Raw genomic sequence first — 27,287 nt, forward strand, 5'->3', positions numbered from 1 at the left:
AACAAATTTATGGGCCAATTTTAGTCCTCTCTGAGACTTTTGAAGTAGGTGATTAGAGCGATGGATGTGGAGGAGGGATGAGGGGAGGCGGGAGTTTATACCTGCATTTTTCAGCTATGCATAATGTGTTTCCTGGGTCCAGCTTAGGGTGCTACAATTCCAGGGAGGGGGGGGGCACTGATAAAGGGGTTAAAGGGCAGGATCTGAATCCTTCCTATCCAGTCTCCTCACTGCAATGTGGACAATGGCTGACTTTGTGTGTTTGGGTCCCCAGTGCCATAGGGTTGTGTTTCCAGTGGCTTTTGTCACTCATTGATGAGGAATCCTCCATTTTCTTTCTTTTCTGCTCCCACCTCCCCTTTGCACTACTCCTGATTGAGTGAAACTGACATGTTTCAGAAGCCAGTCTATTACTGTGACCCAGGCAAGCCAGTTCCCACATCTGGAATAACCTGGCTTAGCTACTGATTTATGGCCTATATACCTATGACAAACCATTTTTCTACAAAAACAACCGCTTAACTCTTCCCCACCCAAGGCTTGCTTCCTATATTTTATATGGATGTCTTAATTTAGGAGACAAATGTTTTTGCTTTCATAAATGTCCATGCATCTTCTGTAGATAAGTCCTTACTAAAACGTTTTTTAAAAATTCTAGTAAAAATCAATATGCACACAGATTCAGTTTTCCACCTCCTCCTGGACTTGCACAGTCCCCATCCATCAGTAAAGCGTCCTTGGAATCTTCAAGTTGTCCCAGAGCCTTGGTCTGGACATAGATCCCGCAGGGTCACCCTAGAGGGCGCACTGTTTACGTTGTCTGCAAGTAACCAGACAGCGCTCGCTGCCTGGCTCCATAAAAGGGGAGGAGGCGGATCAGTTTCCTTCTCTCATTGAGAAAGAAGAGGATTGGAAGGCCGAGAGTATAAAGCCGCGCAGAGAGCGTGAAACAAAGCAGTCGGATCGGAATTGGACTTGGGAAGCGCGGCGTGGAGTCAAGCATAAAACTTGTTGGAGGGAAGTAACGAGCCTGCTCCTCCAGCTCTCCTTGTCTGCGCCGTGCTTCAGGGATTCCCACCAGCCTTGCAATTTATTTTTTTATATCTGCTTTTTTATATATAGAGAAATATATATATATTTTTTTTTCCTCTTAAGAGAAAATTCCTGTTCTAAGAGAAAATAAGACAAGATCAATGAAGGAGAGAAGAGCCAGCCAGAAATTATCCAGCAAATCTATCATGGATCCTAATCAGAACGTGAAATGCAAGATAGTAGTGGTGGGAGACAGTCAGTGTGGGAAAACCGCGCTGCTGCACGTCTTCGCCAAAGACTGCTTCCCCGAGGTGAGTGTGGCCGGCCGGGGCTTTGGGGATGGGGGGCGGCCCGCGGGGTACCCCGTCTCTAGGTGGGTTTCCCTTTGCTTTTCCCTATTCCCCTATTTTTTTTTTTAAAGCTATCTTTTTCACCCCTTATTACTCCCACCGGCTAGACTGACTGCCTGGAGAGGGAAAGTGGGCAGGCAGGAAGCATTTAGGGGTTGGGACACGCCTGCACATTCTGCTGTTAGCTCTGAAACTTGTCCGGTCCTGTGTGCAGAACCTGGGGTTGGGAGATGTGGATCCTCAAGTCTTGGGGACCCGAGGGGGTGGGGGTGGGGGCGGCGAGTGGGGAGCCAGGGGTTTAGGAAAAGGCCAATGCCTGTTCGGTGTGTGACCTGATGTGTCAGGTATTTTATTTTTAATTGAGGAGGCAGTTTTTCAGTGGGTGTGCTTGCGGCGTCGTGCATTTTAAGATAACCTCTTTGCCCTCTTCTGTCCATTTTGTTCGTCCAGAATTACGTCCCTACAGTGTTTGAGAATTACACGGCCAGTTTTGAAATCGACACACAAAGAATAGAATTGAGCCTGTGGGACACTTCGGGTAAGAGTCATCGGGACCGCGCGGTTCTTGGGGCGGGTTTCCAGCCGCTCCCGGGTGCGTGGCGGCTCCCAGCACCCGCCACCGCGCGCCACCTGCGCTCTGCCGCCCCTCGGCTAACGCGACCTTTCCCGGGGGGTTCCCGAGGTCCCCGCGGGGTGCCAATTTTGTCCCTTCTGGGTGGGGTGAGCTGATGGCAGTGGGGAGAAAAGAGCGCTGTGTGCCCGCAGGGTGACCCCGCGGCGGGGGCCGCTGGTAGCCGGGGGGCCAGAGAGCGGGTGGCTCGCGGGACTCTCGGCCCGAGTCGCCTCGCAGCTGCCAAGGGGGCTCGCTGTTGGGGTGCTGCGTGCGCCGCCTCGGAACCACCTGGCTCCCGGCGGGCACTCCTCCAGGATCTAACCTGCTGATTTTCTGGGAGGCGGGGAGCGCGGCGGGGGTGGTGGAGGAAAGTGGGAGGTGGGAGAAAATCCCTGAAGCGACGCAGTTGCATTCGGATCCCGCCCCCGTGGGGGGGAGCTGGGAGGGGGCGAGGACCCGGAGCGCGGGCCGCCGCGGCGCCCGTGACGCCTCCAGCCTGGAATGCGCTGGCGGCGGCGCTGCACGCGGCCCGCTGGTCCCCGGCCTCCGCTCCCAGCCGCCGCCCCGGGGCCGACCTGCAGATCCCAGCTCCCTTGCCTTCCCCCCACTCCCCGCTCCTCTCGGTCACGCTGTCCCCCGCCCCCCGCCCAGGCCATTCCCTCCTGACCCCTATTGCATCACCCCCGCCCGCCTACGCGGCCGCGGGCCGCACACTTCGCCTTTGACCTTCCCGTCCAGTTGAATTATTGACGTCGTGGTGAATTCGTTTCAAGGATCTGGGGTTCAAGACCGGGTTATCGCCTTCCCATGCGCCCGCCCATCCACCTGGTGCGCGGGGGTGGTTGGGGCAGGATTCCAGCACGCGGCTGTGAGGGGTCCCGGCAGGGTCTGATGGGGTAAGGGCACCCTCTGGAATCTGGGGCTGGGATCCGGGCGTCCGCCGCTCGTGCGTGCGGCGCCGGGGAGCGAAGGAGGGCCGTGCTCACCGAGGGCATTGCCTCTGGAGGAGGAGGAGCCAGCGCGAAGGCTGGTCAAAGCCCCCGCGCCTCTGCGTGCAGCTTAGCCAGCAGCTGGGCTGCCGCAGGTGAAACCGGCCAAATCCCGGCTGAAACTAGCGCGCAAGTGCCGACACGCAGGCTTTGCTGTCAAGCTGGGAGTAGCCTCCTAGAGGCGCTCCCCACAACCTTAGGCTTTACCCTCTGCAGCCCCGGAGGCACCCGGGGGATTGGAGGGCACCGGGAAGGAACTGGACTGACAGGGTCGCCCGAGGCGGTCCAGGCACAAAGGCCGGCGGGGAGTCTCGCACCAGCGCCCCTCGTGGTCACTGCCCGATGCTGGGAGTTCTGCAGTGAGAAGCGCCGATTTTGTTTCTCCCAGGAGAGCCAGGCTCTTCCTGGAGCCTTGCCAAGGGCAGCAGAACCAGGACCTCAGCGTGTTTTGTCTTGGGGGTTGCACACAGTCTCGCAGCTGCAGGGAAGGTGTCCATAGAATGCTAGTGTTTTCTTACCTCAGTAGTTCCTGTCATCAGCGTTGTTACAGAGCCCCCAGTACTTAATGGGATCTAATTCCCAGACATATCAAGGTATTTGTTATACCTGATGGGCAGGACAGCTGGTTTGGAACCAATAATTAGCACCAGTAATCCTCTCCCCCCCTCTTCCCCCCCCCCCCAGGTTTGGACCTAATGCAAGGTTAAAAGTATTTAGGCAGTTAGGTGTGGGGCCTGAGTCTGATCCAGTCGTTGATACGAAGCTGTGCTTAGATCTTAGCTACTGGTTACCACCGATTTCTGTGAACAAATCCCCTACCTCCCTGAGTCTCATTTCATTGTCTGAAAAAAGAGAATAGAGAGCTAGATAACGTGCAGGATCTCTCCCAGCCCTTTGCTTCTTGGCTTTAGGACACCGGACAAGCAAGTCTTTTTGTTTCCCACGATGTTGGTTGGCTTCTGCTCTCAGTCCCAGTGGATCTGGCATTCCAGTTTTCACCACCCACAAAGCAAGCCAGGTTCTGGTCAGAGCCATGGCTTCCTGGTGGATTTAGGAAGGAGACTCATTTAGGTAGGGGAGGGGCCTGGGTGGGCTCAGAGGAAGGAATGCTCGGTTATACATGCCCTGTCTCAGGCTTCAAGAGTCACAGGACCACCAACGGAGATTTTTCGATTAGGCCTCCAAAGAGCTAAATTGACTTTTTTTTTTTTTTTTAAGCAGAAAAAAAGTGACACATTGTCTTTCAAAGGCTAGAAAATAAATAAAATGTGGACAGTTTATAGTTGGAAGCTATGCTTCACATGTGCAGTAAATATCAATCACTTCAGATATTTTCAAGTATTTAATTCAAACTTTCTGCATACATAGCATCATGTCTCACACACAGTATTCACCCAATAAAATTTGTTGCATGAACAAATGAATATGCATAGTTTCCAAGGAGATCAGATTTCCTGACATTTATTACCACTGAATTACCTGTGCACAAAGAATGTCAACTTTATAAACATTGCCTTTCATCAAATTAAAGATAATCACCTGAAATGAAGTCTGTAGTGAGATAATCACTTGTATTTTTACTTAATGAAACAAAACGGATGGATGTTTAACTAAAATATAAAGGTTTGAAAAAACTGTGATTAAGAAAATATCACTGCAAAATTATTCCATAATGAAATCTTTGCTCCAATAGAGGTTTATACAAATGGAAAAAAGGCATAGTTAGAATTCCATTATGTTATTTGTGAGGCAAAATATTAGTTAATTAAACACAGTTACCAAGCACTGCTTAAATTCTAAAATAGACTCCACCAAAAATGGTGTGTCATTCATGAGCAAAATACATCTAGCAAGAACCACTACATCAGCAGCTAATCATTTCAAGTGTCTTTAACATTTTTCCATTGCAACTCGAGCTTTTCATGGCAAATTTCTAAACAGGATTAATTTTTGACGAATGTTTGACATTTTCTTTGCCCACTAAGACATTTGTTTAGTTCAGGTTGTGGAAATAACTGCATGTGCCTTATGCCTCCTGATACATTTATTTTTTCCAATTGCTATCCATTTAACTTTGGAGATAAGATCTAAACCAAGTCTGTAAAGTCTTAAATGTCCATTTTATTTTTCCTTTCTAAAACATTGTGAACGTTAGAGATTTGTTTAGGAAAAATTAGATGTTCCTCACTTCACTTATATAAGTAGAGAGATTGCATAAACTTTGTCCTTTGAATGGCATGCTCCTCATGTTTAGCCTCCTAGCAGAGGGATAAACATTCAGGAAACAGAAGCAATTCTTGCCTTAGCTGGCTTCCATACTTGGAAGGCTTCTCATAAAGGGGTCTTCTTTCCCCCCAGCAGTCACACAATATGCACAGGCAAAGCTCTGCCAATTTGGGTGTAGGAAAGAACATCAAGTGCAAGCAGGCTATGGAAGGTCTTTTTGCACCAAGAGAAAAGATAATTCATTCCCCACTTTATAAGGCACAGAAACGTAATAGTGCCTTCCACTCTCTCTCTAGCTTCCTTCTCTTTTTCTGTACCTATTATGTGCAGGCCCTATGTGAGGTCTTAGAGATGCAGTGTCAGTTTTAAAAAGGCCCTTCCCCTAAGAGTCATATAATTCAGGTGGGGTGGGGAGTGGGGAGAAGGAAACCCTCCCCCTTTTTAGTGTAGCTCATATTCAACTTATGATAAGGGTCTTGCACCAAGTGCCCTGTTCCACCTGGTTACAGTGTATTTCCATTGTCAGGCATCCCTAGTGTTGTAGACCCTCCCACCGCAGGGCAAACACCAGTTAAAGCCACCACAGTGGCACTTGGCTAGTTGATTTCTGATGGTTGCTTAAAGTCAGCCCCTCTGAAAGTAAACAAAACCTTCTTTGAACTAATGCCAACATGAATCCTCTAAAAGATGGTGGTGGGGGCTAAAGATAGCCTTTGGATACAGAACCGTAATTTCTTGATTTTAATGAGAAGTATTCCCTTTTCATTAAGAAAATGAACATGTTTATTAATAGTTGCAGAAATGCCCAAAATAATTTTCAAATTTACTCCATGAGCTTCTGCAAAACCATGGGTCCTGGTATCAGCACTTTGAGGTGATGAGTTGAGATCAGAGTAGTTCTACTATCTATCATGTGCTTCAGAGTCGGCCACATTTGCCAAGCATGGAAGCAATTTGTAGCATGGAGCTAATAATAGAAGCTTAGTCATTTAAGGATCACCATATCTTTCCTAAGTGATTTGATTGCAGTGTAATTTCAACGCATGTGATTTAGGGAATAATAGTCATTCATGCCAGCTTTTAACCAAGGCAAGTTAATGCACATTTTATTTCAGGCATATTATTAGTTTTAAAATACTCAGTTCAGCTGCTAAAATCCCCCCACAATAACTATGCTGTTTTCTCATGAATACTCTTTTGAATCTCGTCATGATATAAGCTTCTTTTAGGCCCTATGTGCTAAAGTTAGTACTTCCTTATTAGTTTTTAACATTATTAACAGAGAATACAGTTGTCTTTAAATTTTATACTTAAAGGAAAAGGGAAGAAAGAAAAATCTTAATTATTCAGGGTCTGACTTTAAGGACAAACTTTTTACAAACAGAAGTCATTTATATTGTTATATCTATAGCTTATACATAACTTTAAAGGACAGTCTCTGTGACAAGCATTCTATTGAAATATTTCTTAGCAGGAATGGAAATGTTCAGCTGTGTTGGAGATTAGTGTATAATTAATTCAGCAAAGCAGCTTCAAAATAAATCACTGGTCTCTCTTTTGTGATTTACCATGTAAATTAACACATCAAGGCAAGACATATAGAAAGGAGTATAAAACCAGTAAGCATTTTTTTTTTTTTTAGGGCATTGTGTGTGCATGAACTCTGATGAATGCTGTGGGAACAGGGTGGGAACAGTGCAAAGCTGAGCCCTCAAGGCTCTTACCAGTCTTATCTTTGGTTCTTTAATACTTGTTTATAGGAGGGTGAGTCTAAGGTTCTAAAGCTGGTTTCACCTATTAAGAAGATCCAAAGAACTGAAGGCTACAGGGCCAGCCCAAGCCCCTGATCTATAAGTCATTGCTCATTGAAGTCCACCATAATGCCTTCCTATCTCCAGGAGTTGATGCAGTTCTTAAGAAGTCTTTAACATCCCTCCCACTTGGAAACAGCTTACATTTATTTAATGATTCAAGGAAACCAAGATTCTGAAAGCTGAAGTCTAACTTAACCTTGTTAGAGAAAGACAAAGAATAAGCATTTACAAAGAAGCCACATACTCATGGGTGATGTGACTACCAAGGGCAAAATTGCAGAAAACCAGCTCCATCATAAGGTAGTCATGATCCCTAGGAGCTTAGAGTTTCAAAACTAGGTTCAACTCTTAAGTGTTTATCCTGAAACTCTGTAAGACATATAGATTAAGGCAAAACAGAGAGCTCTTAAGTTTGGATGGTGATTTTCAATAAGCAATATATAAAACTACATTTGGAGATTTTTCCACCATGCAATGATTTCAGCTTAAACTATAGATTTTAAAAAAAGTAAAGTATAAATTCCCTTCCTAAGTCTACATCTGTCTCTAGATCTTTTAAAATTTAAACCCCAGTTAGTGCTAAGTTTTCTCCAACCTAGTTTCTTACTAAGTTGTACATTTCAGTGAGGCATCCATTTTGGTCATTTTGATGGCACCTGAAATAACCAGATGTTTCCTTATTAATCCAGTTCTTTTGCATGTAGATATGACACCAGGGATCAATAGTTTCTCCAATAAGCTCATGGTACCTGGTGGGCTGTGCTAAATGAATAAGTTGTACCTCAACCATTTTCGGATGCCCTGAAAAGGTCTTCTCGGTTACTATATACTGGCAACTTGACTCAGAGACACCCTTGACAAAGCAAATTCCCATTGACACGGAATGCAACTGGGAATTTGCAGAAGTTTGACCAGGTGTTGTGTAAATTGGTTTTGAAAAGAGCCTGATGATGTAGAATATGGCAAGGCGAATTCACCTGTGGGGCTCTTCTCCTAGGAACCAAGTATTATATGGAACACAAAGTCTTTGATCTGTTACTGAAGAATAATGCCATTTAAAAATTTTATCCGTATCTATGCTTATCCCTAAAACTCTGTGACTTAACATAGTTCCACTTTAAGTAGAATGTTTGGATTCTAATATTTTTTAAAAGTCTCAGTAAGACTAGGAGTTTATTTACAGCCCCAAAATAGTGACCTTATTTCTACCTCATTGACTTTCCAACTATGCATCTGCATTGCCCCAAGAAATCAAAAATATTGATTCTATCTTTATAGCAACACAGAAGTGCCCCGGTCCAAGTTTTCATAAAATCTGTTCATAATTCCAGTGAATCTGAACCTGTAAAAGAAACAAAATACTCTTCCCGGGAAAGTTTGTTGCATACTTGCAGGCATGGCATTTGTGGGGCACACTGCTTGGGAAAAGAGTTCAGAGTCCTACACTGTGCCAGACAGAAAAGTCCTGCTCAGACTTGATTCACAAGTTGAGATTGTTGCTAATTTGGAGCTTTCACTCTCTAGCTGGCATGAAGAAATGGAATCCGCTGATAGCTGGGCAGATCATGTGTTTGCTGCTGTTGGCACAGATATTCTGTTGGTGGCCACTGAAAATACCAAAAGTTAATCTATTTTCTTGGTCAAAAAAAAATGCAGTATTCCTAATTTTATTGTTCTTGTTGGGAATTTCTTAAGGGGGAATGGAAAGTTTTTAAATTTAAGGTTCAAGTAAAAGAAATTATATTTAGGAAATATTCAACCAGAAGAGTTTTCCGTTCTCAGACTCCTATAGAGACTCAGATTTGAACTGGTTTTGCAAAAGTTTCCATAAAGCCTCCCTTTGGGCATGAATCTTCTCACATATACATTTAATAATGTACATATATGGTATGTTCTATCTTTGTGAAAGGATGACGTAAACAGGCAGGTATGTCTGCAAAATTAGTTTCTGGGTGAGGCACTCTGTGACTCTTCTTGGGCTGGAAATGCTGCTCTCACGCAGCGTTAATGATCTTGAAGACAAAGATGGGTAGACCTGATGTTTCAAAAGCCTTTTAGAACGTGGCCAATGTTTGCCAAACTTGAGGAACTCAGAGCACCATAAATGTGCACTTATTCTAATCTACACCCAAGCAAAGAGGAGTTTTTTGGGGGGTGGAGGTGGGGTGCATATGTGGTGTAGTTGTTTTTTTACAATACAGAGTTTTCCTGAAGTTTTCTCTTTATGGTTCATTAGAAAGGACTTTGGAATAGTGCTGTGTGTTTCAAGTTTTGTCTGGCATAATAAGAAATGCTGCAGCTGAGATTTCCATATGCATGAAGCCTATTGCACATGCTGAGAAAGAGTTTTAGTTGAGAAAGCTCAGCTCAGTGCCTAGACTTACTGCATTTAGCTAAGGCACATTCTTGGGGTGCACACATTAGTACCTGCTGTGTACTGCAGTTAGAGTTCAGTACGCTCCCACATAGTAAAAAATGTTCAGCACTCTTGTGTTTAGTTCTACAGTTACCCTGGAAGCTTTGCACCTGCATCTTTAAAAAATATATATAGAAGTTAATGTGTTGCTGTTTGGCTTAACAGACTGTTTTAAGACTTTTCTGGAGGGATGCAGGAGTTAAGGGCAGGCATTGTTCCCGTTTCATGGGCTTACTTTCAGCCCTTACTTTGGTGTCACTTCTGCCTCCCATATTGGTTCTCACTTCACAGGGCATTCCTGGAATTCCTCTTCCCTTTTTCTTGGCCTGTGAGTTGTACCACACATGCCTGTGATTACAGCGTGCACTCTCCAGCTTTGCTTTCCTTTGTGCAGTAGCGTGGGCTTTACAGAAGAGAACATGGAAGAATCCAAAGTGCTCAAGCAGAGTAAACACTGTTAAGTTACACAGGATCTTTTTTTTTTTTTTTTCTGAAGGTTGCAATTCTGCTTAGCTGAATTGTTAGATGATTTTTTTTTCAGGTAGATTCTTTTTCTTTTATAATTCTGTATTTTTTTTTTACTATGAAAAAGTAGAGGCAATGATTTTCCTATCCCAAAAGATCCAAAAATATTATGACTAAGTGGTCTTGTGGTCTTGTTATTTTTAATGACAAATTACTTTCGTAGTTAGTGGTTATACAAATTATGCTTATAACTAATAAATATGGGCATCAGTTTTATTGCCACTTTGGACACTCCTGTTGATCTACCAGAAGTGAGAGGACAGGATCATTCCTAATCAGGTCTCATGAAAGCTTTTAAAAAGTGCCTCTTTGTGGGTGGTGGGCACACAGTGCAATATACAGATTTTGTGTCATAGAAGTGTATGGTTGAAACCTGTATGAACCTATTAACCCATGTTATCCCAATAAATTAAATTGCCTCTCTACACCTGTAAAGCAAGATGGTTTATTTCTCATGAACATTCACATACATATTTATTTTTATTCAAAACATTAAACCAAATGAAAACATGAACAGAAACAAACCTCCATAAGAATGTGGTACTAGTCACGGCTGTTTCAAGTTGGGACAGTTTCTACATTTTGCAGCTATTTAGGTTGACTTACTTAGCACACAAAGCACATGACTTGATTCTAGTAAGCGGGAGTCTCCAGGCAGGACAGGACAGAGGATGGAACACAAAGCCAGATCCCCTTTGTGGCTGATAATGCGTGGGGGAGGGAGATCCAGCACAGAAAGGGCCGGCCAGAGACGTATTCTCTGCAGCCATGTGGTGAATTAAATTATGAAACCATTTTCTTGGTAGTCCCAGTTTTCATTACTCTATTTTAACACCTTTGTAATTCTCCAGCTGTCTTTCCTAAATTTTGTAGTATTTGGAAAATATGGCCCCATGGTTGTGCAGAGCAGTTGTGGGTCTGAGATTGGCAGTGAGCACTCTCACCTCATATCTGAAGGAATAAGGCACCTGCAGGTGCCTCGCCTCCCACGTTCAGGTCGGATTGAGTCTGGGAAAGTGAGTGGTTTCCAAGAAAGGAGGTCGCTGAAAGCCTGGTTAGGTTTCTGACAATCCTCACTGTTGGAAAGCTCTGCTTTTATGGATCTGGGGTCCGCTCATTTCCTGCTAACTTTGAAGAGCAGAGGAAACCCTGGTGTTCTTGGCTGGTATTTGGATTTCCACTCTATGATACCGAACTTTCTGACTCCGTATTTGGAAAGCAATTCCTTAACGTTTACAGCTGCAGCTGTGTCAAAGTTTAGACTTTGGACACAAACAAGAAAGGTTGCAATTCGGAAAGTTAGCACTTCACAGAACAAATATACCCACACAGAGCCATAAGCCACCTAATTCCTGATGCTTCTCAGTAATGTTTAAATTCGTGAATTATGTGTGTTAATCTCTTAACCTCAGATTTCTTTAAGTGGCTGAAAAGGCAGGACGACAGCTTATCATTTTCAGAGTCATCCTCATTCTAATATGCCTTATTATTTAAAATGACTTGATTTTGAAAGAAACTGATCCCTTTAAGCACTTGGAAAATGTCTTTCAGTTGTCAGCCTGCTTCTAGGTGTGGGTAGGGAGCTGGTGCAGCTCATGAAAGATTCTGGCTCCCATTGTTTGTACTTATTCATACACTTCCTGATTCCTAGAACATTTCCTTCTTCCTTGATTGGTAGACACACCTGGCTTGAATTGTCATTGTCCACCTGTAAAACAGCTAAGTGTCAAAGCCACAGTGTCTCTGGGTTCCTTAGTGACTGCTAGGGACCAGACTATACTGTGAATAGAGGCTGGTGCACCCTAACTGCAGTAACTTCTAGAACTCAAGAATAGCCTCACATTTTGTTTTGCTAGATTATTTGAAAAGCTTCTTTAGTCTTTCTCTCCTCCTGACTTTGACTATCAAGGTTTTGATTTATCAGGAGATAACATGTCATGTTTTTCTGCTAGAAACAGAAGGATATGTCAAAATGGAATTGATTTTCAAAAAGACTTTGGTGGTTTAGATTTGAAGATTTGACTCTCTGGAGTCAAATACACACACACACACGCACACACACGCACACATCCCCTAGTAAAATGATTTCCATATTATGTCTGTGAAATGTCAGTATACTGAAAATGATTTAAAAATATAAAAAGCGTTGACAAGCTGCATTTGACTTTATAGTCACACTATTTTATAATAATTGGCCTCATGTAATTTCCCATCCTTTGGGATTCCTAAAGGAAAGGGAGAAATTTCCTAAATGACTAGAGGGTGCTGTGGTGAAATTAATTGGCTGGTAACTTAAACCTTTTGGGTGCCCTGGATTTAACTCAGGCCAAGATCCTTGGATCATGCCTCTGTGTCACTCTCAGAGATGGAACTGTGTAAAAAAGTGACATGATCCAATATGGCATTTATTACATGCTTTGTTGTAACAGGAAGAGAAGCTGTGTAGAGTTTGGGGGTAAGTTTCAGTAAGCAAGCTCAAAGGTCGATGGCTTATCCAAACTTGTAACTTTGAGGTGGAGACCACAGATGCAATGTGGTTGACTGTGGGTCTCTTTGCAGAGCTGAACCTACCTTTTCCTCCCTCCCTGACTCACCCTTATCGGATTGTCAGAGTGATTTTGAGTTTTGGTCTCTTTCCCAAGAAGTAGCTCTATTTATGGTGCTGGCTACCACTCAGCTTTTAATAGCACCAACACAAGCATAACCATAGTTTATACTTACTGGGCCCTTAATAAATGCCGCACCCTGCCTGGGTCTATTTAATCCCAGGTAGGTAACATCATCTTCATTTATGAATGAAGACTCTGACGCAGAATCCCAGAGCAACCCTGCCCCTCCGTCAGTGGTGGCGGCGGGTTTGCATTCTGGGCCATCGGGCTCCAACAGCCTCTGTTTCACCCTGATGCCCGAGTCTTTCCTCTGAACCGTGCAGGTGTTAGATCCCGGCTCTTCCCTTTGGAGTCCCATCAGACACAAGGGAGGCTTCATTCCTCTTCTGGCAGCGATGCATATGTTACTACTCAGCCTCTGTTTGTGTGTTTTGTTTTGTTTTTGCATTAACTACCAAGAATTAGAGGAGGTGGAAGTGGGACTCCCACCCCCATGTGATATTCAAAGGGTTTAATTCAAAAGGGCAGGATGAAGGCATGACAGACAAGAGATTTTTGTCTAAAAACTTGTGTATTTTTGTCTCTTCCAGGTTCTCCTTATTATGACAACGTCCGGCCCCTCTCTTACCCAGATTCGGATGCTGTTCTGATTTGCTTTGACATCAGTAGACCAGAGACTCTGGACAGTGTCCTAAAAAAGGCAAGTGCTGGGGAATGATGACCCAGTTCAGTACCGGCCCATATATAACATAGGAACATGAAGCGGGCTGGGGAGCCCCAACACTCTAGTTAATACTCGGCTGTGTATTTTGGAGTTAGAACACTGAAAAGGACACTTTTACACTATATCAGGGTTTCCATATGTATCACCAGTCTTGATGATGAGCCTGCTTAAAATTGTATTTCATTTAAGAAACAAAATACCCTTTTAAGAGCCTCTGGGTTTATTCTTTGGGCAGAAATTATATTTGATTACTGTCAAGCATGCCTTCCTTCTTTCCTTCCTTCATTTACCCTATAGATTGTGTCTTAGTTTATAGGTTTATGTTCCACCTCAACTCAGATAGTGAAAAGAATGCAGTAGTAGCTATTTGAAGAGAGAGGCTCTGTTTCAGTAATGATGTTATTTATAGAAACGGAAGTAGAACTAATATAGGAGGAACATGGGCATGTTTCCAGACACTAGACAAGGTGACTTGTAATTAGGGAGATGTCAGATACTAATCAGAACAGTAGTTGTCAACATGTTCTAGATGATAACATACCTGGTTTCTGGAGGTAAAAGGACCCAAGGAAGCTCTGGACAGAACCAGGGGGAGGTCAAGAGGAAGGGGACCTATTGCAGGTGGGTCCCAGGTACTGAGAAGGCCCATGGGAGGGAGGAGCTGTCCTTGGCCTCCACCAGTCTTGGACTCAGTCTCTGGGCAGTTACGGAAGGCATAGGCTTCACTAAGGATCATCCCGTGTTCTCAGTCCTGGCCCTGAGCGCTGTGAGGTTTCAGAATCAGACCCTTCTGTGGAGCGCCCTCTCTTCGCCATGCACTAAGGCTTACACAAGAGGATGTGCTTGAGACCAAGGCAGTGTCATTATAACATTTTGTGTGTTTTTATTGACTTACACTTCTTTATCATGTTTGACTGTTTATCTTTTGTGTCATACAAAATTAGGGTTTGAAGGTGAATCATCACTCGTCTCTTTACTAAACATGGCAAGCACAGTTATCTCAATGAAATGTGCTTTTTAACTCCTCTATGTATCACAAATAATGCTAATGTTTGTCAGACTAGGCATGAATACACCTTTCCTGACTTCAGTGCTTGTAAATAGTTGTTAGACATGCAGAGGGAGGCCTAAGTCATTACACAGCTGAAGAGCAACGTAGCAGAATGCCTAGTGCTTGTCTGTAGGTAAAAGAGATTGCTTATTTACTGGAGTTTTTACTTGATGTAGCATCGGGTTATGCATAATTTATAATGAAAAACCGTGATCCTGTTTTATTTTGCTTTCGTCCTCTGAGACAAAATGAATAGTGACATTGGCCTTAAAGATATTAATGAGTGTGTTTTACATTCGTGTGAGGTTTAAGGCTCATGATAACCCCTGTTATGGTTTGTCTTGATTAATTGAATCCTTTAAGTCCTTGAATATCAAAGAGGTTAAAGTGGCTTAAAGCACGATAGATTGTATTCTTTTTTTTAAATTCACCTTCCAGTTCTTAACTCCAGTGCCATTCAGCACATGGTAGATGTTCCTAAATAATTCTGGAAGGGATAGGAGGAATGAAGAGGGGGGGAAAAGAGAGGGAGGAATTGGTGGATAAACTGGGCTCTTGTGGAAAGTATATTGCTCCCTTCAATCCACTGGTGTACTTGGCAGTAGAGTTCTTTGCCCACAGTACACCTCTAGCTCTGGAAATGTCTCCTCTGATGGTCTTCTAAACTACTCCTGCAGGATGTCCCTCTTGTCCAGGATCATATTCATGACTTCATCATCCGCACTCTTCTGTGAATTCCTTTTCTGGAGGCACAGTTATGTCTTAATCATCTTTGTAACCACCATAATATGTAGTAAAGCACTCAAATACATATGTGTGCCTGTGGGAGGGGAGAGTCTAGAGGCGTGGATTCCTGATCTCAGCCCCTCTAATCCCTCTTCCCCAAGAGCCAGAACTTTCCTGTGAATACTCTGAACTCCTGACTCCCATCCTGATGGTTATCTCAAGCCTGAGGAAGTGAAACCACAAAAAGATATCCATTTGCTCTTTAAAAGGACAATTAAAAAGGAGAATCCCCTGGCAGACATTTCTGTAGATTCTAAGAATTCCTGTTAGGTCACAAAACAACTAACCCAACATTGCACTAAATTGAAATATTTAGCAACTATGTAACTTAAAACTGACTCAAGGGCATGTGAGCCACAGAACCAGATGCCTTTCTGAGAGCCCAATGCCACGGTCTTGGTTGATTTGGCCACTCGACTGGAAACTCCTTAAAGGCAGATTGTTCTGTTTATTGACTTTATCTCCAGTTCTTAAAATCTCAATACAGATTTCATCACATGGTAGCTGCTCCATCTTTCTTGATGGGATCAGTGAATGCATACCTGTGCTTATGTTGGCTCGGTCTTAATTCCCAGCCGTCCATGGTAGGAAGTGTCAGCTGAACACATCCAAGGATGTAATCACTTGTTACAATATATAATTATACTTAAGGCACCTTTATCTTTCAGAGATACCCCAATAATTAAGATACTACTGAAGCTACCTTCTGAGAAGCTACCTTCTGACAACACCCAACAAGTCTCTTGCAGTAGGGACAGATACTGAGTCACAAAAACAGAGAATAAATAATAATATACATAAGTCTTCCCCAATGGATCCACTTGAGGATGTAGTAAAACTTAATATTACTTAGGAGATAAATGCCAGTTTGCTTCTTCATCTGAAGTGACAGTTCCTTTTAAATGTCCTTTATGAGTCCCATTTCTAATGTCTGCCAGTGGAGAAACGGTTTCTATTCTGTGGTTGTCAGCGCTTTGCTCATGTTTCGTCTTTTCCCTCAACAGTGGAAAGGTGAAATCCAGGAGTTTTGTCCCAACACCAAAATGCTCATGGTTGGCTGCAAATCTGATCTTCGGACCGATGTCAGCACATTAGTGGAGCTCTCCAACCACAGACAGACACCAGTGTCCTATGACCAGGTATGTATATGTTGTCAGTGTACCAGTGTGCATTTTAAAAAGGACAGAAATGGAACATCACTCGTAATAAATAAAATTAAAAGTAGCCACTTTTCTTAAGGCTCAACCAGTGGTCAAGTCCAAGTGCAAGACCCTTTTCTAAGATGCAGAATGAGCACTATGTGTCCAAATTGGGACCATCTGTCAACACAGTTGAAGGGGCTGTGCCTTCACAGGAAGCATCTATGCTCCTTCGGGGCAGCCCATAGCTCAGATCGGTGTCAAGACTACAAAGTGAGCACCAAAGTTTGGCTGAACCCTCCCAAAAAGCTTTCCAAAATTTTTTCAGTCGTTTATTGTATAAAGGATTCATATGTGTATATGCGTAATAAGACAAGTTTGGGAAAAAGTCTTTTAAAATATGAATGTTCTGGCATTTAGTAGGGCAATCACATCTTTGATTACAGAGTATATGAACAGTGGGTCATATGCTGCCTTGTATATTTCTGTAGCTCCCACTCGGTTTAAGAGAGAAGGTGGTCAACATCAGTACTACTCTTTAAGAGAGTTCATCTTATGTTACACTCAGCAGCACAATAAAATACTACAAAAAGAGAAAGCCTTTGCCAGTAAAGTAGAACACTCCATAAAACTGTCTTTTAGAGATTCATCACTTCTTCAGGTGTTTTTTCTAAGTATTTAGAAAAGAGGAGAATGGGTTTTAGAAATTTATTCTCTCAAAACTTACAGATTCTAAAGAGAGTTCATGTTGAAAGAGCTATAATTTTTTTATTCATTATTTTAAATGCTGTAGTCTTTGTCTTGCATTTCTAATTAACAAAAATTTCGTTATTTAGTAAACTGTTTTGATGCACACTTCCGTTTTGTTCTGCACACTGGGTTGTGTGGCCCATGTTTGGAAATTACATATTTTGTGTTTACTAAAGTTATAGATGGCATAACAGTATTCTTTCTTTCATCAATTTATTTTGGCCCTAAACTTAATTCCATACATATCAAAATTGATTCTGTATTCTATTCTTTATCCTTGTTTTTTTGGTATAGCCTATTGACTAATCTTGATTGTTATATACACTCAAGAAAATTGAGTGCCCCATGAGGTGCTGGAACAAGCTAGGGGCTGAATCACCCCTGCTAGAAGCATGTGGAAAATGCATCATTTATATTCATGATCTTCAGCTGCCTTTTTCCAATAGTAGGACCCTCTGAGTAATTCTATACTTTGCTGTGACCTGGAAGACAAGAGTATCTAGTTACTCTGGGTTACAGTTGATAGTGAAGATGAATCACCTCCTTAAGCTTCTCTCCTACTTCTTTGAATCAGACTAACTGATACTCTGGGCCTCATTTAGTGATGACCCAGTGACAGCCTTTAGCACCTCTGGGATGTCAAACAGCATCTACTAAGTGATGAACATTGAGCACCTTAGGACTGACTGGTTCTTGACTGCAAATATTTATGAAATGGAAAAGAAGGCAGTACAAATTTAAAAACTGGTTGTTGTTTTTTTGCAGCAACACTTGGAAAATTCAGTTAACATTAGAAATGCTTTGCGATGCATTATTATTTAGAAGACACTTTATAACTTTTCCCAAAGACTAATTGCTAAATACAGTCCCTTCTTTTACTTCTCAGGGGGCAAATATGGCTAAGCAGATCGGAGCAGCCACTTACATCGAATGCTCAGCATTACAGTCAGAAAATAGCGTCAGAGACATTTTTCACGTTGCCACCTTGGCGTGTGTAAACAAAACAAATAAAAACGTTAAGCGGAACAAATCACAGAGGGCCACAAAGCGGATTTCACACATGCCCAGCAGACCAGAGCTCTCGGCAGTGGCTACGGACTTACGAAAGGACAAAGCGAAGAGTTGCACTGTGATGTGAATCCCCCGTTACCTTCGATGAGGACAAGGAACTTTGGTGTAAAAAAAACACTAACAACGAAACAAAAAGGTGAAGTCTGAATGAAGTGCACAGCCGAAAGTCACATATTCCGGAGGCTTAGGAGGCATTTGAGAGGATGCTCATCTTTTTGGAATCCTGTCCTTAGGTTCGGCATGTAGAACAAGTGGTGAGAAGTGAATACATTGAAGAGTTCTGAAGTGTGACTTGAGAAATATGCCAAAAAGAGAGAGGTTCGGATGGGCTAGAGGTAGATGAGGAGGAATGCGAGTACCTCCAAGAAGAAAAATCCCGCTCGGAACGGTGCTTGCATTATTGTTTTCTTTGTTATAATCGAGTCATGGATCTCTACTTTGATTTAATGTTTCAATGTTTTAATCTCCTTACAAAAAAAAGTATATATTAATATACCGTCCTCACTGGGGAACTGGCACTGTGACCTTAGCGTTTAGTTTTCTAGAGGATGAGATCTAATTTCCTTCTAGCTCATCATTAAAATGGAAATTGTATCAGGACCCTTGGGATATCCAGAGGAAAAGTTGGCGAGGCTTTGAAATCTTGCCTTCCTGACAATAGCTGAGCGAGAGGGCTCTAAGAAAGGCTTTTGCAGTCTTGCAAGATATGCAGATGATCCAAGTAGAAAAAAGTGTCGATTTTTATTCAGTCTGATTGTTCTGTTCATCATTGTGATTGTCATTAAAAAGTGGTAAATTGCTCAAGGTAATATTTTTGTGCGCTGTTTAGAAGAGAGGGTGTGTGATTCTTTTTTTTTAATTTTTGATTTTTTTTGCCATGGTTAATGAAAATGCAAAGTCAAATAAAAGGTGTTTTGGTTTGACATCATAGGATGAATGATCTAAGGGGGGAAAATGTAGGTACTATTTTCACCTGAAGAAATAATGAAGGAATAGTAGCAGAAAGCACAGTTTGTGAGTAAAGCTGTCTGGAATTGTTACCAAAAGTACAAAGCAAAAGGCCTCTTATTTGGGGGATGAAGCTCTGAAGCTGGCAGCATCTGATGATCAGTTGGTTTAGTTCGCTTTCTTTAAATGAACACAATCACAGAAGGACCCTCTTGTCCAAGCTTAGAGTAGCCTTAGTGGAAAATTATGTACGGTCCGTCCTGACACTATGCTAGCCATTTCTAGAGTGATTGCTAAACCTCACTTAGCCAGATTCTGCCAAGGCCCCTGTTCAGTACTTGATCGCTGTTGTTAGCTAAAATAATCAGCAGTTAAAATAGTTTACAGATACTTTTGACCAGTTTCTTTTAGAGCTTCTTTCAGAGTATAAACCCGATCTGACCTGTTGGCGCTTGTTGAAAACGAGCTTTCTTTCCAATGATAAAGCTTCATTTTTGAAGTGTTGAAGCTGTCGCTCCCATTAAACTGTGGCAGGAGAGGAGATTAAGGTAATTACAAACTTAGTTCTATGTTTTACAAGCACTTTGTTTTGTCTCTGCAAGGAAATACCATTCCAGTCATTTCCCATGAAATATAAACGTTTCTACCAACATAATATGCTTTGACTGAGGCAGCATTATGCTTTGGGCAGTATTACAAAATAGCTGGCAAGTGCTTTCTGTATTTAAATATTGTAAAAAGAAAATAAGTTATAACTGTTAAAAAGCAGAACTTTCGTTGCATTTTTTAAAATGTTGAAGTCAATTTGTATGTTTGTTTGGTCAATGTTTCCGCAGTATTTATTAAAACATACTTTTTTTCCCCTTCAAATAAAAAAGTAACCATGTCTTTGTCTAAATGTGATCTGCCTTTTATTGTCTACTTCCTGATTTAGCTGTTTAATTTTGACAGAGATGATTACAGAATCTGGCTCATGTTTCCAAACCTAGTAGGCTTTGGAATGTTTTCATTCTGGGCAGTAGTAGCAGTTTCTTGGGGAAAGATAAATCTGCATCTATAAAGAGTTTTCATGATGATTTCAAATCACAAAAAGAAAATGGAGCATAATTAGACTAAGTGATTGCATCTTAGACATAAAGGGCCATGATACCACCTGGAATTAACTTGTAGAAAATGTGGGAATTCCTTGAACAGCAGTAATGACACAGTCTGGTCCAGCCTTGGGTCATAGATTTACTTCTGAGAGGAGGCTAGTCTGCATCCCTGCCCTCGGAGACCCTAGCCTCAGTCCCTAACTCAGCCACCCACCTTGCAGCTCTTCTTGTTCACAGAGGCCAATAGAGCAGATGACCCAGGACCCAGCTATTGCATCAATTAGGGGAAGGGAAGCAAAACAAAACAAAAACGACCGTATTTACAGTTGCAGCATCTCAATAACACAGGACAACACAATATAGGCTCCCGCAGTGTGTGGAAGATGTAAAGGAAGTGTGGAATGGCTTAGGACCAAGGGAAGCCTGGGTTCCCCTAAACCTAGTTAGTTGGTTCTACATTAAGCTAAAACTTACACATTCTGAGGCTGTTGGGAAGGACGAGATCAACCAACGAACTTGTATGCTTATATGCATAACCTGTGGACACAGAGGGGGTGGTAAGGGCCTGGGGTTGGGGCGGGGGAGGGGAAGGGAGCAGGCTGGAAGAGTTTAATGGGAAAAAGGAGAACCTATGTAATACTTTCAACAATAAAGATTAAAAAATACAAAACTCTTACACATAAGTTTTACATAAATGCCTGAAGATACTCAAAGAGGGACTTTAAAACTCAGCTATTCACTTCGTATAAAAACTGCATCCCGTAGCTGTTTTTTTTTTTTTTTTTTTTAACGGCTTTAGAAATCTTTGCGGTATAGTTGCTTGGAAAGAATTCTCGGAAGCACAAACCAACGGGGAAACCTGAGGATCCAGCATGAGTGAGTGAATTAAAGAGCAGTGACATGGGACAGCCTCATAAACAACTTTTAAAAGCAGAGAATTACCAAAAATGTTTGGGACTTATTCTTGTCAGCAAGCAGTAAAGGGAATAAAAGTACTTTCCTGATTCTTGGCATTGAGCAACTTCTCGGCATAATATCTAAGTCAGACTTGCAAGAAACGTGTTTCTCAACAATGACTGGCATGGAGCAGCCGGGGGGTGAGGAGGTGGTGGCGGTGGGGGGGGGGGGGGGGGGTACACAAACTGCTGAGGTTCTGCTGACCGCGGTGGTGTTTCATAGGCTGTACAGTAACGTTTCCCTCTGGTGAATTGTTCCTTTCCAGCAGCTTTAATTTGTTAAACCCAAAAGAAAAAAATGTGTCTTCAGCCCTAGGCATGTATGCCTTCCTTTTTCCCTCTGACTTTTTGCTTCAGCAAACATTTATTCTAAGCATTCTGTGAACATTCCTTTCTATTGATTAATAGTCATGATTAATGTCTCTTTAAATACTAAAAGGTGATTTTCAAATTCTGAGTTAAGACTTTAATTGTGTCTCTCTCACTTCCATTAATCTTCAGGAATAGTTGCTTAGAAGATTCTAGTCTTATATGGAATGTGCCTTAAGTCAAATTTAGAAATAACCTAGGGAATTCTTTGTTTTATTGAAGGAATAGATTTTTTTAAAAATCACCTTACCCTCTTAAGACTCTCAAAACTCAAAGCTGCATGTCCTCTTTTTAATGGATTATTTTGACATTAGCATTCTGTTCTAAATACCCGTTTTTATTTTGTCATTCTTCCACTGACCATGTGATTTTTTAGAGTACCTACTATGTGCTGGCACTATTCTAGGCTTGGTCCATAAAACAGCATCTCTGCCCCAGGGAGTTTATATCTAGTAGAGGAAGATGGCCACAAACAACACAATACACCATGTCCGGGTGGGATTTCCATGGACATCTCCATGATGGACATCTCCATGGGATATCCATGGTAACAGTCACAGATGCAGGGTTGGTGGGAACATTCCGATAGGTAGTCGGGAACACAACTGCAAAAGCCACATGTTATACCACATTTATATTGCTATAATGAAGTGGTGCAAGTGGAATTCCCAAATGCATCCTAATGGCTCACATGGTGATTATGGAAGAGCAATGTGAGATATGGTGGCCAGTCAATATTGTGTCTGTACAATAACCCTAGATTTTTATGGCTGGTCAAGTTAGTAGGGAAAAGACTCCTTCTGAGCTGAACATGAACGCCCTCTCCCTTAATCTGTTTGTTATAACATGTTGGTTCATAGCTATAGCTTTGTACTTTATGTGAAATCTTCAATTGTTGAACAAATTGGAAAAGTAAAAATGAAGTATAGTTTGAAATAAATGAAATAAAAATTATAAAGTAAAATTAACACTCAGGAAATTACAAAACATGGTGGTATTTATATAGTACTTTGGGTGAATGAAAACTCATTATTTATCTAATATTGAAAATACACATTTAGTGGGAGTCTACTAGTAAAAGATCTTTTAAAAAGTACTCACAGCCCTAACCGGTTTGGCTCGGTGGATAGAGCGTCAGCCTGCGGACTCAAGGGTCCCAGGTTCGATTCCGGTCAAGGACATGTACCTTGGTTGTGGGCACATCCCCAGTAGGGGGTGTGCAGGAGGCAGCTGATTGATGTTTCTCTCTCATCGATGTTTCTAACTCTCTCACCCTCTCCCTTCCTCTCTGTAAAAAAAATCAATAAAATATATTATAAAAAATAAAAAGTATTCACAGTGAATTCTAAAGCTCTTAATCTCTTTCCCTCTGGGAACACAGGAAACAAATTCTAATGAACCCTAAATCTGCAAACTTGGCAGAGCCAATTCATTCTTTGTGATTTTTTTTTCTTCAGATATATATATATATATATTTTTTTCTTTTGAAGGGAGACATTAGTGCCTATCTTCCATGAACAGTGAGGCACTGATGGTGAGCTTCTATTATACAACAAACTTTTAAAAGGCATTTCAATGAAAAATGAAAACGGGGTCATTAGATGACCAACCCCCCTGTCAAAGTAAGAGTTAACACTGAAATTGCACAGGTTATGTGCCAGGCACTGTCCTAAATGGTTCATACCCCAACACAAATGAACTGGGTAATTTAAGTACCATCAAGTTTACTATTTTACAAAGAAGAAGCTAGGTATTTTCTTCAAGGTCAAGATTAGAACTCAGACAATGCAGTCCAGCTCTACAACCCCATGCTATCTTCACCGCAATGCCATCGTGTCACAAATGTGTACTGAACACTTCATGTGTACGGTATAGAGTCCCAGGTGCATGAAAGCTGAGCATTATGATCATACATCTGCTTTCTGAGCCAGAGTGTGGCTGCATCTACCCTGACATCCCCAAGTCAGCACCCTTACGAGTCCTTCCCACACCTTCCTGTTCCCTCTTTCCTCCCTGCCTTCACTTCCATGCTTGCCCTGCTTCCTGGGTGGTGAGAGCATTCTGAGGGGACCATGGAGGAACCTGTCTTGATCTGCTCAGGCTGTTAATACAAAATACCATGACAGGGTGGGCTTAGACAACAGACATTTATTTCTCACAGTTCTGGAGGCTGGAACTCCAAAATCAGGGTACTGTCCCATCAGGCTCCTGGGGAGCACACTCTTCCTGGACTGTGGACAGCCACCTTCTCACTGCATTCACATGGCCTTTGCTCACTGTGTGTGCAAGGAGAGAAAAATATCTTCCTCTCATAAAGCCACCGATCCTGACCCCACACTTATGGCCTCATTTAACCTTAATTAGCTCCTAAAAGCCTTTTTTCCAGATACAATCACATTGGAAGTGAAGGCTTCGGTATATGAATTTGGAGGGACACAGTTTAGTCCATAGCAGGACCCATGGATGGCTGTCACCCATGGCCTTCCACAATCCAAGGATTCTTGAACTGTCCTAGAATCAAAAGGTTTCACAGCCATAGTTCTAAAATCTTTCAGCCTCCAATGGACACTGGAGAAGCCAGCACTCAAATCAAGAAACTGAAAAATAGAAAAAGCTTTGACATTCTGACTGCTGGGGATCTACTCTATTGCATCTAATTCTTTTCTGAATAAGAAATATATAAATGATAGTATGAATAATCATGAAAGGTAATCAACTAGATTAACCACATTCTCCTGATTGCAGATTTCTTATTTTGAGGAAGTCAGTTAGAGGGGTAAGTTACTTTATTCACTTTTAGTTTCCCAAGGGTGCACCCCCAGAAAATTGCTATTTAAAGGTGTTGAGGAGTAGCCAAGAGTTACTTTCCTTTATGAGGGGCTGACAGTCCCAGGCAATAGGGATGGACACAGAAAACCTGACTCAATTCAAATAACTCACTGGTTTCCGTTAGACTGATCATCATCAGGATGATTTAACAGTCAACAGAGCTGAAAGAAGGGCTACATGCACCTGTCATCAGGATTGTGTGGTAAGTGTTTCCTCCTCTTTAAGTGCCATTGGACACTTCTGGAAAATAAACTTGTTCTGCTCCTTTTATTTGTCTAGTTCCCAACCTGCTCAACCCATGCCCTCTACCCTCTCTTTGTCTAACTGGGCCAAGCAGTCTTTTCTAATCATTTGTTCATCTTTCTTTGAACATATACTGTGGAGAAAAGGCCAAAAGCAATCAGGTAATATGACTTGTATGGTCTTTTTAACATCATAAAAAGGCCTCAAAAGACCTGGATATTCTTAGTCGCTTCATGCCCAGCTTTTCCCCAATTTGTGAGCATGGAATTCTAGGACTCCTTCTTCCTAGATTGCAAAACATCCAGGGTGTCTTGAAATGCCTTTGACTCTTAGTTCCACAAGGAAGGGACTATGTTTTCCTTACCAATGTATACCTATAACTTGCTACAGTAGGTAGTGATTAATAATAATTAATCATTAGTAATTAATGATCAACTTGAACTAACAAAAGAAAGGGTGCTTTTTAGATGGCTGATGCTGGACTTGAATCATCTATAACACTTTAGATTACACAGAGTTCTTATGATTGTCTCAGTATCCCCCAAGATGCTCATTGGGTCTGGAATTACTCTAAGGGGTGAACAAGACTATACAGGAAAACTTGTGTTCATGTGACCATCTGCTATGTACTCACCCCATCCTACCCCCACACTTTGTCCCCTGCCCCAATGCAAACATCTCTACCCCCAGTAAAATCCTATCTAATAAAAGAGTAATATGCAAATTGACTGTCACACCAACACACAAGATGGCTGCCCCCATGTGGACACAAGATGGCCACCACAAGATGGCCAGGAGGGGAGGGCAGTTGGGAGGGATCAGGCCTGCAGGGGAGGGCAGTTGTGGGTGATCAGGCCTGCAGGGGAGGGCAGTTAGAGGTGACCAGGCTGGCAGGGGAGGGCAGTTAGGGGCAATCAGGCTGGCAGGGGAGCAGTTAGGCATCAATCGGGCTGGCAAGGGAGTGGTTAGGGGGTGATCAGGCTGGCAGGCAGAAGCGGTTAGGGGCAATCAGGAAGGCAGGCAGGCGAGCGGTTGGGAGCCAGCAGTCCTGGATTGTGAGAGGGATGTCCGACTGCCCATTTAGGCCTGATCTTACCTGAATCGGACCTAAATGGGCAGTTGGACATCCTTTGAGGGGTCCCAGATTGAGAGGGTGCAAGCTGGGCTGAGGGACACCCCCACCCCATGCACGAATTTCATGCACTGGGCCTCTAGTATCAATATAAAGGAACGTTACAGAACATTTCATTTCATTTTTCTATAATGCACAACTAATATAATATTATAATATTATTACAATATATTTTATACTATTGTTATTATTTGAAAAACTTCCCAGTTTTCCAGTGTTACATAAAAGGGGTGGAAGTAGGAGATGTGATAATTTGTTGGTGAGAGGAGACTTCTTCATTTTTTATGTCCCCCAGAGGCAATTAGTACCTGTTATAAACTTCAGGTTCTCTTCAGCTCTAGGCACATCGTTCTCCTTTTTTCTCAGCACTTGTTTATATACTTAGATACATAATTTCCCTTTCTGTTTTTTCCTTCTTTGCATATAATATCCAGGAACATGACTCTTCCTACTAAACTATGTCATAATAAACCAATGGATGCAAGCAAATATATGGTACAGTAGCCCCCTTGTCCATGGTTTTGCTTTCCACAGTTTCAGTTACTCTCCATCAATTGAGGTCCAAAAACATTAAGTGGAAAATTCCAGAAATAAACACTTCATAAGTTTTTAATTGCATGCCATTCTAAGTAGTATGATGTAATCATGTCCCACCCAAGACATGAATCTTCCCTTTGTCCAGTGCATCACGCTCCCCACCCATTACTCACTTAGTAGACATCTCAGTTATCAGATAGACTGTTGCAGTATTGCAGTGCTTGTGTCCAAGTAACCCTTAATTTTCTTAATAGTAGCCCCAAAGTGTAAGAGAACAATAGGAAATGAATGCAAGTATGCAAAACAAAACTCCCTCTCTTCCTCACCCATTAAATTTGGCTCCATGGCCTTTGCTCAGAGTTGCTATCATAGACCCAAACCACTTCTTATAAGAATGGCCTAGTTGTCCTGGCCATTGTTGCTCAATAGTTAAAGCACAGCCCATGCACTGAAGGGTCATTGGTTTGATTCCTGGTCAAGGGCATGTACCTGAGTTTCAGGTTCAATCCTAGCCCCAGTCCACACATATACAGGAGGCAACCAATCAAAGTTCCCCTCTTTCTCTCTCTCTCTCTCTCCTCTTTCTCCACACTCCCTTCCACTTTATCTAGAAAATAAATGGAAAAAATATCCTCAGGTGAGGATTAACAAATAAAATAAAATCTTATCTAATAAAAGGGTAATATGCAAATAAACTATCACTCCATCACAAAGATGGTGGTGCCCATAGCCACAAGATGGCGGTGCCCAGTCCTCTCAGCCCCACCAGAGTCCCCCAGTCCCAGGGGAGCGGCCACTGAGAGCAGGCAGCGTGAGCGGCCTGGCAGAATGCTTGCCTCGTCGCCGCAACAAGACGACAAGGCAAGGGTTTCGCGCCCGGCCGCAGATGGGCCTCTGGGTCATGAAGAGCCTCTGGACAGCGGGCGCAGAGCAGCCAGGCCCTGCAGAGAGCTACTGGCTCATGGATTCATGCACAGGGCTACTAGTAATAAAATAAAATAAAAAGAATGACCTATTTTCCATTCCTGATGAGTGTCAGAAATCTTCACTCTCTCTTCACTCAGTGCCCTCCAAAGTTCCTGGA

The 27,287-nt window shown here is 42.5% G+C and overlaps 1 protein-coding gene across 1 annotated transcript; it reads left to right on the forward strand.

The window, feature by feature from the left end:
- The first annotated feature begins 938 nt into the window (after window positions 1-938).
- On the forward strand, window positions 939-19,929 carry RND3 (Rho family GTPase 3). Its single transcript, XM_079782959.1, has 5 exons — window positions 939-1,343; window positions 1,833-1,920; window positions 13,165-13,274; window positions 16,140-16,274; window positions 17,911-19,929. The coding sequence occupies exons 1-5, from the start codon at window positions 1,194-1,196 to the stop codon at window positions 18,160-18,162; spliced, it is 735 nt and encodes a 244-aa protein (XP_079639085.1). The 5' UTR covers window positions 939-1,193; the 3' UTR covers window positions 18,163-19,929.
- The last annotated feature ends 7,358 nt before the right edge of the window (window positions 19,930-27,287 follow it).

This window comes from Cnephaeus nilssonii, assembly GCF_951640355.1.
Source record: "Cnephaeus nilssonii genome assembly, chromosome: 10".
NCBI lineage: Eukaryota > Metazoa > Chordata > Mammalia > Chiroptera > Vespertilionidae > Cnephaeus > Cnephaeus nilssonii.

Coding starts and splice junctions, on each gene's coding strand:
- RND3 (XM_079782959.1), top strand. CDS start 1,194: ATGAAGGAGAGAAGAGCCAGCCAGAAATTATCCAGCAAATCTATCATG. Junction 1,921..13,164: donor GAGCCTGTGGGACACTTCGG/GTAAGAGTCATC, acceptor TGTCTCTTCCAG/GTTCTCCTTATTATGACAAC. Junction 13,275..16,139: donor TGGACAGTGTCCTAAAAAAG/GCAAGTGCTGGG, acceptor TTCCCTCAACAG/TGGAAAGGTGAAATCCAGGA.